Raw genomic sequence first — 12,416 nt, 5'->3', positions numbered from 1 at the left:
CCACCTTTCATTTCGGCTAAACTTGCCTAGACATGCTGATTCTGTCTCCAGGCTTTCCCCTGGCTGGACTTGCTTTTGCTGTTGAATTTGCTTTTAGCTTCACGACGCAAAGGGCAATGGGAGAACAGTAAAGAGAAACATTTCCTGGGCCTGTAATTGTAGTGACAAGAGTGCTTGTCATTGGGGTAGCTCTCAACGTTTGAATCATCATTTACTATGCTAAATTCTGAGCTTAAAGCGAGCGGACCATTTTAAAGATGGATTCTAGATTCACAGTGTGTTCCTTAAATATTAATATTATAAGCTAATAACAAATTTATATTGCTATAATAATATAAATTAGTATTAACCTAATATAAGTTACATGAAGTGAAGTTTTTAGTGCTATGGATCTTCACCCTGCTTTATAATATATACCATTTTGCCTACTTTGTTGAAATACAAGAACAAACTAAATAAAGATAAGAAAATTTGAAAATGTGTCTTCCAGATAGTATTCTCATTTTGGATTTGACATTCAATTTTACTGGAATAATTTCAATGCAGGTATGTTTTACATTTTTATGTGATTTATCAGTTGATCCTTTGTGGCTTCTTCAATTATTTTTATGCTTTGGAAAATGTTTCCTATCCCAATGTCAAGCTGCTAGTTTTATGGCTGATTTTTTTTTTTTTTTTAACTTGTAAATCCAAGTGTAGTTTACTGTGTTGGATAGAGCTAAGTACAAACTTTTTAATTTTTTTGTTTTTTGCCTCTGTTAAATAATTTGGAATCAAACTCTGATTGAACGCTTATTTATTCTGAATGATTCTTGCTCATTCATTGCAGAGAAGCTCTCCAGACCCTCAGCCGGCCATGTGGTGAGGTCAAGGCCCCAATCAGGTAGTACAGCAGCCATCGGAGAGCTCCTGCTCTCTGTTTTGAACAAATCTGAAGCAGCCCCAAGCCTGGAGAGATGGTGTCACAATCTACCAGCCAGCAGGATTCTCCTGTGGACCCCTGGGAAGGGATCTGCGATGACTCTAGCAACATTCACGGTTCGCCCAGCCTGCTGGGGCCTGACCAGCCCCCTTGCCACCTGGACGTCAGGCTCACAAGGCACAAAGCTGCCTGGATTAACCCTCAGTGTGTGCAGCAAGAACTGCGGGATTTGGCCCCCCAGGTGCCAGCGGTGGGGAACATCAGGAAGCACTTTGTGGCGGATACCGCCTCTCCCTTGAGCCCTTCAACCCCGTTCCTTGGGGACTCCCTGGCAGAGACATCATTGTCTGAGGATACTGCAGACTCCGTTGGCAGTGCCTCTGCCCAGGGCTTAAGTGAAAAGAATGGTGACTTGTCTTTGACCTCAAGTGAAGAATGGGTGATGCTCCCAGGGCTCTCTCATCTGGCATCTCTGCTCAGAAGCTCTAAGATGTTGGCCACGTCCCCATGTCCTGAGGTTGACGGTGCTTTTCTCAACCCTTCCCACCTGACAGCTTCTGCTGATGAAGGTAACTTTAGCTGGTGACGTCCCTGGTTCCTGTCTGCTCATGAGCTTGCTTTGCCTTGGCCTAAAGCCTGCCTTATTGACCGCCCCATGACAGGAAAGTTCATGGGTTTCCACCTTAACCAGAAGCCAGTGCATTAGCTCACTTAATACTGTCGTCAGCCTAGTCACCTGGGTGGTCACAACAGGTCAAACCAAGTATTTGCTTTCTCCTTAGACTGCAGGGAAATGTCATTTTTTTTTTTTTTTTAGCTCAGCATAGTTAATAGTCAATGCCATGTGCCATCTTTGAGTTGGTGTCTGCCTTCAGGAAATTACAGCTCATTAAACTGTCTGCAAGGGAGAGCATCAGAAGCATTCTCAACTCAGTGTGGGTGGTGGAAGGTGTTTCCAGACAGTCAGAGAGGGCTCCCTTTCGTGCCTGTGCTTACATAGGCCATGAACTTGCTTCACCTGTTATATTTACCTGTACAGAGTGTGATGGGGAAATAGTAAGATTTAAAAATAATAACTACAGTTCCCCTCAAAGACTATAAAAAACCTCTTTTTATTAAAACAAGGGCTCTCATTGGTATGAGGTGATGTACATACTCCTAAAATACTAAAGTCCCTAAAATGAGATAACCCATGCAAGAGTGCCACTCAAGGGTCAATAAACTAGCCATTGTTGTTGTTATAATTTGTGGCATGTTTATTTTAAAATATTCATCATGTTATATTAATACTTGTCATTATTGATTTATATTTCTGTTAGAACCCTGGTCCAAATAATCAATGGAGTTTTCTTCAAAACAATTTAAAAAGCTGCCTACCTGTTTGTCTATATGTCTGTTTATATATTTATTTCTCACTAGCAGGAACTCATCTTCCCACTTACCTAAAATATGGAGTTTATTCTGTTGGAAATGTTTAAGAAATCAAGGATGATGCAACCTTTTATACATTATTCATAGCTTAAGAATAGCAGATTTTGGACAATCTTTCAGTGGCTAATTTCGAAATAAGAACCACATTTTAGCAAACTGACAGGACTGATCGCAGGCATTTTTTTCTACTTTTTAGCTTTCAGGATGGAGAGTGACTTGCAAATTTAGTGGTGGCCAAGTAGGAGATTAGTCTTCTACTAGATCTCTTGTAGAGGAAAGCCGTCTTCTGACAGACCACCACAGTGAAAAGTTATAAACTGAAGATGATCTTTGGGGCCTAGTTTACCTGCCTGAAATCTGTTTTTGTATCAAGTACAGTGATACAATTTAAAATTATCCCATAGCTTTGTCTTTTTTCCCCAGAAAGAAAACAGGCCTCCCAGCCCCTTTTGTCCAGAGACAAGGACTCCCAGCAGTTCTTCTCAGCGCCTTTAAAACACACTCAGTGTTTTGAGAATAGCTCTTAAACTTGGTAAGGGGATTCATTCCATAGGATTAAGAAGGAAAGTCCTGAGTGATCTGGTTTGTTCGTTCTGTGCTGTGGGGGCAGCGATGGGGCAAATGGCCACTAGGACATGGATTTTCCTATGACGGCTGTATCTCAAATGGCAGTAGAATTTTCCTTTTCTAGAAAATAGGGCAGGGGAGAGACCACTTGAGTCTATAAGCATTTCCTGAGGCTATAGGAAAAAATTCCACAGTTCCTTTTGTTTTCTGCAGTATCTACACATTTACAAAGCATTTTCACATTCCTTATCTCCTTAATGTCCTAAGAAGTAATTATTCCAATTTAAAGGCTGAGAAAATTTTGACAGGGGCCCAGCTGGTGAATGGAGAGCTGGACCTGGAATCCACTCGGTTGGATTCTTCTCTGTGCTTTTTCCTCTGTACTCAGGGTGTGCAAACTATGATCTGCAGGCCAGCTCCTGCCAGCTTCCTGTTTTTATAAATAAAATTCTGTGTTGTCTATAGGTCACCGCAGTGGCAGAATAGGGTAGTTGCAACAGATAACTGTAAGGTCCTCAAATCCTCCAATATTTACTACCTAGTCCTTTACAGAAAAAAAATTGCCAACCCAGATGGCTTCTGAAGCTAAGAAGTTTGAAGTTTTCCATGTAACCACCACTCTCTTGAACATGAAGCAAAGGATTTGAGTGACCCTGCTTGCAACTGTGTCACCCTGAGAGATGTGTAACCACCAGGACATTTGCAACATTTTGTTCTAATTTAGCAGATTTGGACAACTCAGCTCTTATGGCATTCGTGGACTTTTTTTTCCCTTTAAATGCTGCAATAAGAAATCACATGATAGAGATGATGTTTGTTTTGATGGTGGTCATTGCCAGTAATGGAGTGGCTAAAGGTGTAGGAATGGATCAGTCTGCAGCATGTCCCTTCTTCAGTTTCTTCTTGGCTTTGACTGGAGGAAGACTGTTTTAGAGAAGCCATGCTGACCTGTGTCAGCTGGATTTTGTTTCTGTGGGCAGGAAGTCAATTGCAATGGGGTCAGTTGCAATGACTTGGAGCAATGAGTTGAAGTGTTCTCATAATTCTGTGGCCCTGCTTCTGGACTGTTCCTTGTCACCCTTCCCCATCTCCTGAAGGTATTTCCCATGAACCCACCTCTCTTTCTACCCTCTTGGCCTCTGTGGTGTCCCCCGCCCCCACCCCGCAGGATACCCCTAAGTTACTGCTGCAGCCTCTCCTAGAAATGATTGTCATTAAGACAGTCTCTGCAAGACTTAACATCAGAAAGATCTTTCTTCTCCTGTCATCTTAATTTATTCTACAATTGTGCTAGTTTTTTTTTAAACAGTATTTAAAAATCCTCCGTAGAATTGTGTTTTCTTAGATAATCTTTAAGCTTTTCTCCATTTTTAATAACTTGCTATTTTGGCAGGTGCTGTTCAAGTCAGTGGAAAAACCATTTCTTTGAATTGCTTCTCACCAGAGGCATTAGAGCTGCCTGTTGATGTAGAAAAGGTGAATGCTCTCTTCTTCTTCCTTTTTATTTAACTGCAGAGATTCTTAATCCTTTAGATAGTGCTGTTCTGATTTTAACCTGGAAACTTCACCTTAATGAGGCATAGCAAATAGGTTTCATTTCAGCATTTAGTTGGTAGACACTGCCAGGAGCACTAAGCTGAGAAGGATTCCAGGCAGTGTCTATACTCAGGTGGAATGTTTTCCATGATGAATAATGTCTGCTGTTGGGCTACCACCAGCCTAGGGTTTTCTATCACAAGAAATTCAACCTGAGTTGTCTCTTGGTTTTATAGTGAGCTAAATCTGTCTCTGTGTGTTATAAGTCATATGGTGACCTATGATAACTCAGTTAAATTAACATTTATATGTATATGCATTAACTTCACTTAAATAGAGCTTCTTGATTTTTCAAATCTGATACACTTTCCATGAAAAAAAGTTGCTTATGCTTGTATTTTTATTGATTTTTTTTTTCCTGTAGGAAAATGCCCACTTTTATGTTGCAGATATGATTATATCAACAATGGAGAAAATAAAGTGTAACATCCTGAGCGAACAGCAGACAGAGAATTGGAGTAAAGAAGAAGCCAGTGGGTCACTTGGGCTTGATCAAGCTGACTCTGAAGTGACCTTTGGTACCAACATAAAGCAAGAATCTGGGTCTGCCACTTCGTCAGACAGTGGCTATGAAGGTAAGTTGGGCAAAAATGAGAACACTTTGTGTTGTATGTTCCCCACACACCTCCTCTCTTCTGTCAAATACTGAAGTATAGCAGTCCCCCCTTATCTAAGGGGGGATATGTTCCAAGACCCCCAGTGGATGCCTGAGATGTCAGGTAATACTCAACTCTGTATACACTATGTTTTCTCAATCTGGTAACGAACATGGCTACTGAGCGACTCACAAGTGGGCAGTGTTTGCAGCATGGATATGCTGGACAAAGGGATGATTTATGTCCTGGGCAGAACAGTGTGAGATTTCATCATGTTACTTGGATAATGTGCAATTCAAAACTTATGAATTGTTTCTGAAATTTTCCATATAATATTTTTGGATCACAATTGACTGTAGGTAACTGAAACTGTGGAAAATGAAACCTCAGATAAGGAGGGACCACTGTATGTCTTTCAATCCTTTATCTAAAACTTCTTGCGTAACCTATATGATCCTCAGCATTGCTGCCATCTTGCCTTGGCGCTGGTTATCCTGCTCCATCCAGTTGTCAGATCCTGTTTTGTTATTTTCTTGGACTTTATCCTGCTTTTCTTTTTCGATGAAAAGAAAAAAAGTGGCTAATGTCTTCCTCTTCCTTTGTTTTCTGACACATAGCATTCTCCTAGCTCCTCTTAGATTCTGTCCTTTTCCAAGTAGTCATCTCTCATTCATTCAACAAACAATGAGCCTGTGGTGTGGTAGGTGCTGGGAGCCGCCCGTGCATGGGATATGCCCCTTCCCTCAAGGAGCAAACGTGCTGCAGCAGGGGCCAGGGAAGCCTTGCGGGGTAACTTGTAGGCAGAGGCAAGCACCCAGGGCAGTGCGTCACCAGGTCGGCGGGCATCACCTGCCTCCTTCCCCTTGCTTTGGGGAGGCTCCTCTGGAATGTGTGTTTCCCGGGAACTGCACAGCAGGTCCTTCACCCTTCCCGTCCTTTAAAAGCAGCCTCCTGCCACTGGCACCGTGACATGGCTCCCTGAGGCAAATCTGGAAACTTCACAGGGCAGGGGCACCGTGCGTGTGGAATGAGACCCAAGTCATGCCCCAGATGCTCCACTGTTGTCTACGCGTGTGCGGCTCTTCCTGGGGTCGTGCCGTGCACAGCCCATGGCGCTCAACTGTGCCTTTTTGTGGTTAAGTGTGTCAGTATCTCAACTCCCATGTGAAGTTTTAAACTCTCGGATGGATGAGAAATTGTTTGTATTTGTGTTTAGCATAGTGCCTTGTCTGAAATAGGTACTTTAAATATTTGTTAAGGGCTTGGGTAGAAACTGATGTTTAGCTAAAGCTTTAAAGAGCATGAATATGTGCAATGAAATTTAAGAATATTTCTACCTGCCAAATAAAAATATTTACCTTTTATTAAGTATCTCTCTTGTGACATTTGTGGTGATCAGTGTTCCTCCGTGAGGTAGGTTGGTGTTCTTCAAACTGCAGGTTGGTCCTGAGAGCATTAAAACAAAAAACAAACGAACAAACAAAACCAGAAATAGGAGAAAAAGCATTAGAGTGCATCTTACTTAGGGTGAGCAATGTTTCCTGAATATTTTTTTTTATCAGTTAAATATATTATTGTGTTTGTACTAAGTCACATGTCTGTTACTGTGGATCATGGCCAAAAGAGAGGAAGAAACAGAGATGGGTGACATCCCATCCACCCAAGCTGGAGCTTCTAATTGGTTCTGTAGTCACCCAGCTAGAATGGAGCAGTGTTGTTTTAAAGTCAGGCTGATTCATGTAACTTCTGTGTGCCCTATGGGCTAGACGATGTCCCTGAACAACTGTATTCATGTCTCTGTGTTTCTTTCCTATGTTTATTCAAATGATAGTTGTATGAAATTACATTCATACTAATTATATAATTATATTTATATAATTATATTAATAGTATGATTAGATTTGTATGATTATATTAATAGTATTTCATATCAATTTTTTCATGTTGCCACCATTTTCAAATTATTCATTTATTATAATTTTTTTTTTTAGTTAGAGACAGGGTCTCGCTATGTCGTCCAGGCTGCACTTAAACTCTTGGCAGAAGGTAGAAATTAAGTTGTTGGGAGGTTTGGTTCCTTCTAGAAGCTCTGGGGGAGAATCTGTTTCATGCCTCTTTCCTAGCTTCTGGTAGTTTCAGGCAATCACTAGCATCGCTTGGCTTGTAGACACATCACTCGGATCTCTGTCTTCACGTGGCATTGTTTTTGTGTGTCTCTATCTTTGTATCCAAATTTCCCTCTTGGTATGACACCAGTCTTATTGGATTTAGGGCCCACCCAAATCCAGTATGAACTCATTTTAACTTAATACATTTGCAAAGACCCTGTTTCCAAAGAAGGTCACATTCACGGGTTCTGGGTGGGCATGAATTTTGCGGGAGAACTATTCAACCCAATATCATATTTATGTCTCCTATACTCTTTGCCTCACTATGAAGCTAAGATCATTTTCTCCCTTTTCATTTCCTTAAGGTTTGTATTATAGAAATTTTCAAACATATCTAAAAGTAGATAGATTACTATTATAAACCCCCATATACTGATCAATCCTTTTATTCATCATAGTGAATGTAAGAAGAACACAAAAATTATTCCCTGCATTTTTTAATTTTAAAGCTGAAATTTTTAACTCTTTGAAAGTAAACTTTTAGCCCTTTTCATTTGCCAATTTCTATTTAGTTGAATGTTGCAGGTTGTGCAGTTTTTCTTTTTCTTCTTGTTGGTGAAAACCTCCTTCCGTTTCTGTAGGTTGTGCTGTGTTACAGGTCAGCCCAGTGGCCGAAACACCTACTTGCGATGATGCTGTGAAAGAGCCCTGCAAATGTGACTTTGATGAATTTGTTATTTTAGGTAAGATTTGGAAGCTTGTTGGATACAACTGGCTGCCTCCCCACTTCCCTCTGCACGTACATACTAACATGCATCGCATGCAATGCCACGCCATAGTGGCATGCAAAGAAACTTCTCCCAAGGTCAGATTATATCCCTGGCATAAAAAAAAAAAAAGATGTTCTTGTTTCAAATGTCTTGATAGTTATCTCTCATATCACTTGTACAACTGAATGAAAAAGCAGACATTCATTATGGTCTAATATCTGTTTGCTTTCTCAATTATACTTGGTCAAATTTCAGATGAAATTCTATCTTTGGTTATTATCTGTAGTTTATAATAGAAACTCAAAAGAACCTAAAGCATGGAGATACTGAATAATTGGCTATTTCTGAAATGTTCTTATAAAACTGGCTATGGTTAAGTGAAGCAGACTGAAAGATCTCCTTACTCTTTTATTTTCCCACAGAACTTGGAGAGTTTAACGATATCACAGAAACCTGTAGGTGTTCCTGCAGCTCCTCTAAGAGGTACCTGTCTTCCGTGTGCACCCACACATAGACCCCTGGGCTGTCACCTCCGAAGCACTGTGAACGCTAGGCCTTGACATTTTGAGCCAAATTCATCCAGTCCCAATGATTTGTTCCAATGAATCTAGGGGATTACCACTGGGAAATGAAACAATTACCCCCAGAGTTTCTACAGTATTTTGTAGTGTATAAAAGATTTTTGTATACATTCTCACTTAATCCTCAGGGACAGACGGGGCAAGTTTTATGCATGTGTTTTTAAACTCCATTTTATAGATACAGAAAAGGCAACTCAAACAGCATTTGCCTCTGGATGCAATGCTGTTAAATAGCAGAAGCAGGGCTTGAATCAAGGTCTTCTGGCTCTAAACGCAATGCTCTTTTCACTACACCTCCAAGTCTTAGTACCCCCAATCAACAAACGATTTATTGAGCATGTAGGAATTGGGTTGAGTAAGATTCATGGTCTTATATGACAGCCTCTTCTGAGTTTTGAGGGTGGGAAGGACAGTTGAAAACCAGAGGAAGACCCTGAACATGCTGTTTACGAATATAGTTTTTCGGTTCTTGCATCTCTTACATTTCAGTGTTGCTTATGAGCCAGACTTCAATTCTGCTGAGCGGTTAGCCAGAGAGTTGTACCGAGTATTCCGCAAGTGCTGGATGCTGTCAGGAGTTAATTACCAGCTGGCGGGGTCCCTGAATGCAGCCAGCTCAATAGTAAGTATCAAAAGAAATTGAACTTGAATCAAAACTTCCTGAATTCTCATTTTGCCTGCCCTGTTCACATAAATATTTGTTTCCTTATATGGTTCTTGGGTGTTGGGAGAGACTCAAAATGAATGATGAAACTGGCTTGTGTTGAGGGCTTATTAGGTACCAGGGACTGTGCTCAGCAATTCACAATTTAATCCTCATAAGTATCCTGTTAGGTAGATGCTGTTGTTGTTTGTGACGTGATGGGCCAGCCCTGGCAGGGCTGTCAGTGGTAGCGCAGGAGCCCTGCCCAGGCTGCCTGACTGGAAAGTGCATGCTGGTTCCCTTGTAGGACACACTTCCTCTGAGAGCATGCAGCCCGCTGGGGGGAGAGAACTTTGTGACAAAGGCTAAAATAAGAATTGGAGAAAAGCACTCAAAGTACAGGGCAGGGAGTGTTTAATTTTTTTCAGTAGAACTTAATGGTGACCTAAAAAAAAAAAAAAAAAGAGCCTGAGGCACAAAATATAATTTAAGGAATTTACCAAAGTGAGGACAGCTGCCCACAAGACTCAGACCCAAGTAGCCTAGGATATGAGCTCCATTTAGCCTTTGTTGCAAGCAGGTTTTGTTTTTTTTTTTCCCCTTTCTTTCTTCTTTGAAACAGGGTCTCACTCTGTCACCAAGGCTAGAGCGCAGTGGCATCATCATAGCTCACTGCAATCTCAAACTTCTGGGCTCAAGCAATCCTCCTGCCTCAGCCTCTCTCGTAGCTGGGACCACCACACCTGGCTAATTTTTTTGGAGACAAGGTCTTGCTCTTGCTGAAGTTGGTCTTGAACTCCTGGCCTCAAGCAGTCCTCCCGCCTCAGCCTCCCAAAGTGCTAGGATTATAGGGGTGAGCCGCCATGCCCTCCTGGTGCTTGGCCACAAAGCAGGTTTTTAAAGACATAAAAGGGGGACAGGGAGTAGGCTGATACAAAGTTGTTTGTCAAGAATTCTCATTGCTTTATAGAATTAATATTGATTAATGATTGGCTGTACATTATTAAGCTATAAGGGCTGGGTTACAATGCCAGTGCAGTGTGGCATTATTAGGTTAATTTATAGCTACTTGTGGCAATAGCAAGCAGTTTCAAGAGATGAATACATAGTTCAAAGGGAGGAAATGGGACGTGCCTGCTGTCTCATTTTAATGCCTCTCCGGATCTGAGCATTTAGAAGGACTCACATTCCTCAGATAAAAGTTCTTTTCTCCTTGGGAAGGCTGACTGGAGATCTCATAACTTGAGCCAAATATTACGCTGGCCAGAACTGTGGCAGGTAGAAATGTGGGGAGGGTGTTCTTGGCAGAGGGAGGCTGCAGCAAAAGTGGAGGCGCATGGTGTGTGTGCTGTTGAGCAGAGGGGCTTGGTGTGGTTAAATAACACCTCTCTGTGTGTATTTGTGTGTGGAAGGTTGATCCTCATGGAAATAAGACTTGAATGACAGGGGCTGAATTATGGGGGCATAGAATGCTGATTTGAGAAGTCTGGACTTTAAATGGCAGTAGGAAAGCGCAGTGGTGTGGAGGGCAGCCGCAGAATAGTTAAAGGCAAGGGAATGGTCTTAATAGAGCTCTTTCTGGAGAAGATTAACCACAGCAGAGCTTCTTATTGGCAGCATCTATGGGCTTCTGCTACTTATAAATGTATTCCAGGTCAAAATGACCTACTTACAGTAAATTCGAAGTCCAGAAACAAACGAACTGCAACTACTAAGGAAAGCGATCTCAGCTGGGTGGGGGTAGAAGCAGTTCTGCACGTGGCTTTAGAGACATGGTGAGCTCTTGCCACATACTTTAGTTCAGTTGAACTCAGTTTTAATTTTTCACGGTAAATTTTTAATATTGGAAACATACTTGAATGTTCTTTTATTGAAATTCTTGAAATAGGCTTGTTTCAATTGTTCCTAAATCTTCTTATGAATTACACAGGTTGTCAATGAAGAGCGTGTCCGAGAAGACTTTGAATCCAGTATGAGCGTAGCACAGGAGATTAAGTTTAAATCCAGGATCAGAGGGACTGAAGACTGGGCCCCCCCAAGATTTCAAATCATATTTAATATTCATCCACCCCTTAAGTAAGTATGGGCTGCTGCTTGGGCCTCCATCTAAAACAAGTTGTGGCAGACCCCACTTTATTTTTTATGGAAGTAGGGGAACAAAAAAAATAATACGCTAAGGGACACAGGAAAGTTTGTTTTAGGAAAACGAAAGTTGGGCATATTTTCTGGCTTAGCTTTTGAGGACTCTGTAAGTTTTGACAAGTTGAGAATTTAACTATACAAATGAATTATGAATATTACATAGCAACTGAAAATTAAAAAGGCTTAATAGGAATTTTTAAAGTGGCTAATTTTGAGACTTAAAAATCATATGCAGTAATTTTAAAACACGGAACCATTCTATTTTCCAGTACAGTCAATGTGAACTAAAAATTAATGAATAGATTTTGAAAAAGTTTAATCTTGAGGAGAGCATCAATAGTTAGAAAATGTAGCAGAATGTAAATAAAAATGTTTGTTCTTTAAGAAGTAACAAAAGTCCTAAAAGACAACACAACTAAGATGATGCAAAAAGGAAATAAACCTATATATACATTTCAAGTAATAATTTAATTATAATTTATTCTGAGGGTATATGACAGATTATGGACAAAGATTATAGATAAAAATTTTAATAGTATACAATTTTTTTATTCCTCTTGGTTTGTATTAAATTTGGTATGCAAACTCCAGTTATGAAGGGACTGGTGAGGGTTGTTGAATATGCCACATAAACGTGCCTTATAGACCAGTGGTCCCCAACATTTTTGGCACCAGGGACCGGTTTTATGAAAGACAATTTTTCCAGGTACTGGGGATGGGGGCAGGATGGTTTTGGGATGATTCCTGCACATTACATTTATTGTGCAGTCAAACATCCCTGCTAATGATAATCTGTATTTGCAGCTGCTCCCCAGTGCTAGCATCACCACCTCAGCTCCACCTCAGATCATCAGGCATTAGATTCTCATAAGGAGCACAACCTAGATCCCTCGCATGTGCAGTTATAGTAGCTCCTGTGAGACTCTAATGCTGCTGCTGATCTGACAGGAGGCTGAGCTCAGGCGGTGATGTGAGTGATGGGGAGTGGCTGTAAATACAGATGCAGCTTCGCTCACTCACCCACCACTCACCTCCTGCTGTGTGGCCCAGTTCCTAACAG

At 41.0% G+C, this 12,416-nt stretch overlaps 1 protein-coding gene across 8 annotated transcripts in view; it reads left to right on the top strand.

The window, feature by feature from the left end:
- RUBCNL (rubicon like autophagy enhancer) overlaps positions 1-12,416 on the top strand; it is a 36,680-nt gene that overhangs the window by 12,368 nt on the left and 11,896 nt on the right. For 4 of the 8 annotated variants that reach the window (XM_045567274.1, XM_045567273.1, XM_045567275.1 and 1 more), the window contains exons 2-8: positions 830-1,491; positions 4,314-4,396; positions 4,881-5,091; positions 7,862-7,963; positions 8,413-8,473; positions 9,061-9,193; positions 11,145-11,290. In XM_045567274.1, coding sequence (XP_045423230.1) covers positions 957-1,491; positions 4,314-4,396; positions 4,881-5,091; positions 7,862-7,963; positions 8,413-8,473; positions 9,061-9,193; positions 11,145-11,290 — 1,271 coding nt within the window. In that variant the 5' untranslated portion in view covers positions 830-956. Of the gene's footprint in view, positions 1-490; positions 547-829; positions 1,492-4,313; positions 4,397-4,880; positions 5,092-7,861; positions 7,964-8,412; positions 8,474-9,060; positions 9,194-11,144; positions 11,291-12,416 lie in introns of those variants that run through there. The other 4 variants (XM_045567272.1, XM_045567276.1, XM_045567277.1 and 1 more) reach the window with 4 other exon arrangements.

Source organism: Lemur catta, chromosome 13 (genome assembly GCF_020740605.2).
Source record: "Lemur catta isolate mLemCat1 chromosome 13, mLemCat1.pri, whole genome shotgun sequence".
In the NCBI taxonomy this organism is placed as follows: domain Eukaryota; kingdom Metazoa; phylum Chordata; class Mammalia; order Primates; family Lemuridae; genus Lemur; species Lemur catta.
This window is presented reverse-complemented; position numbering and strand designations above follow the sequence as displayed.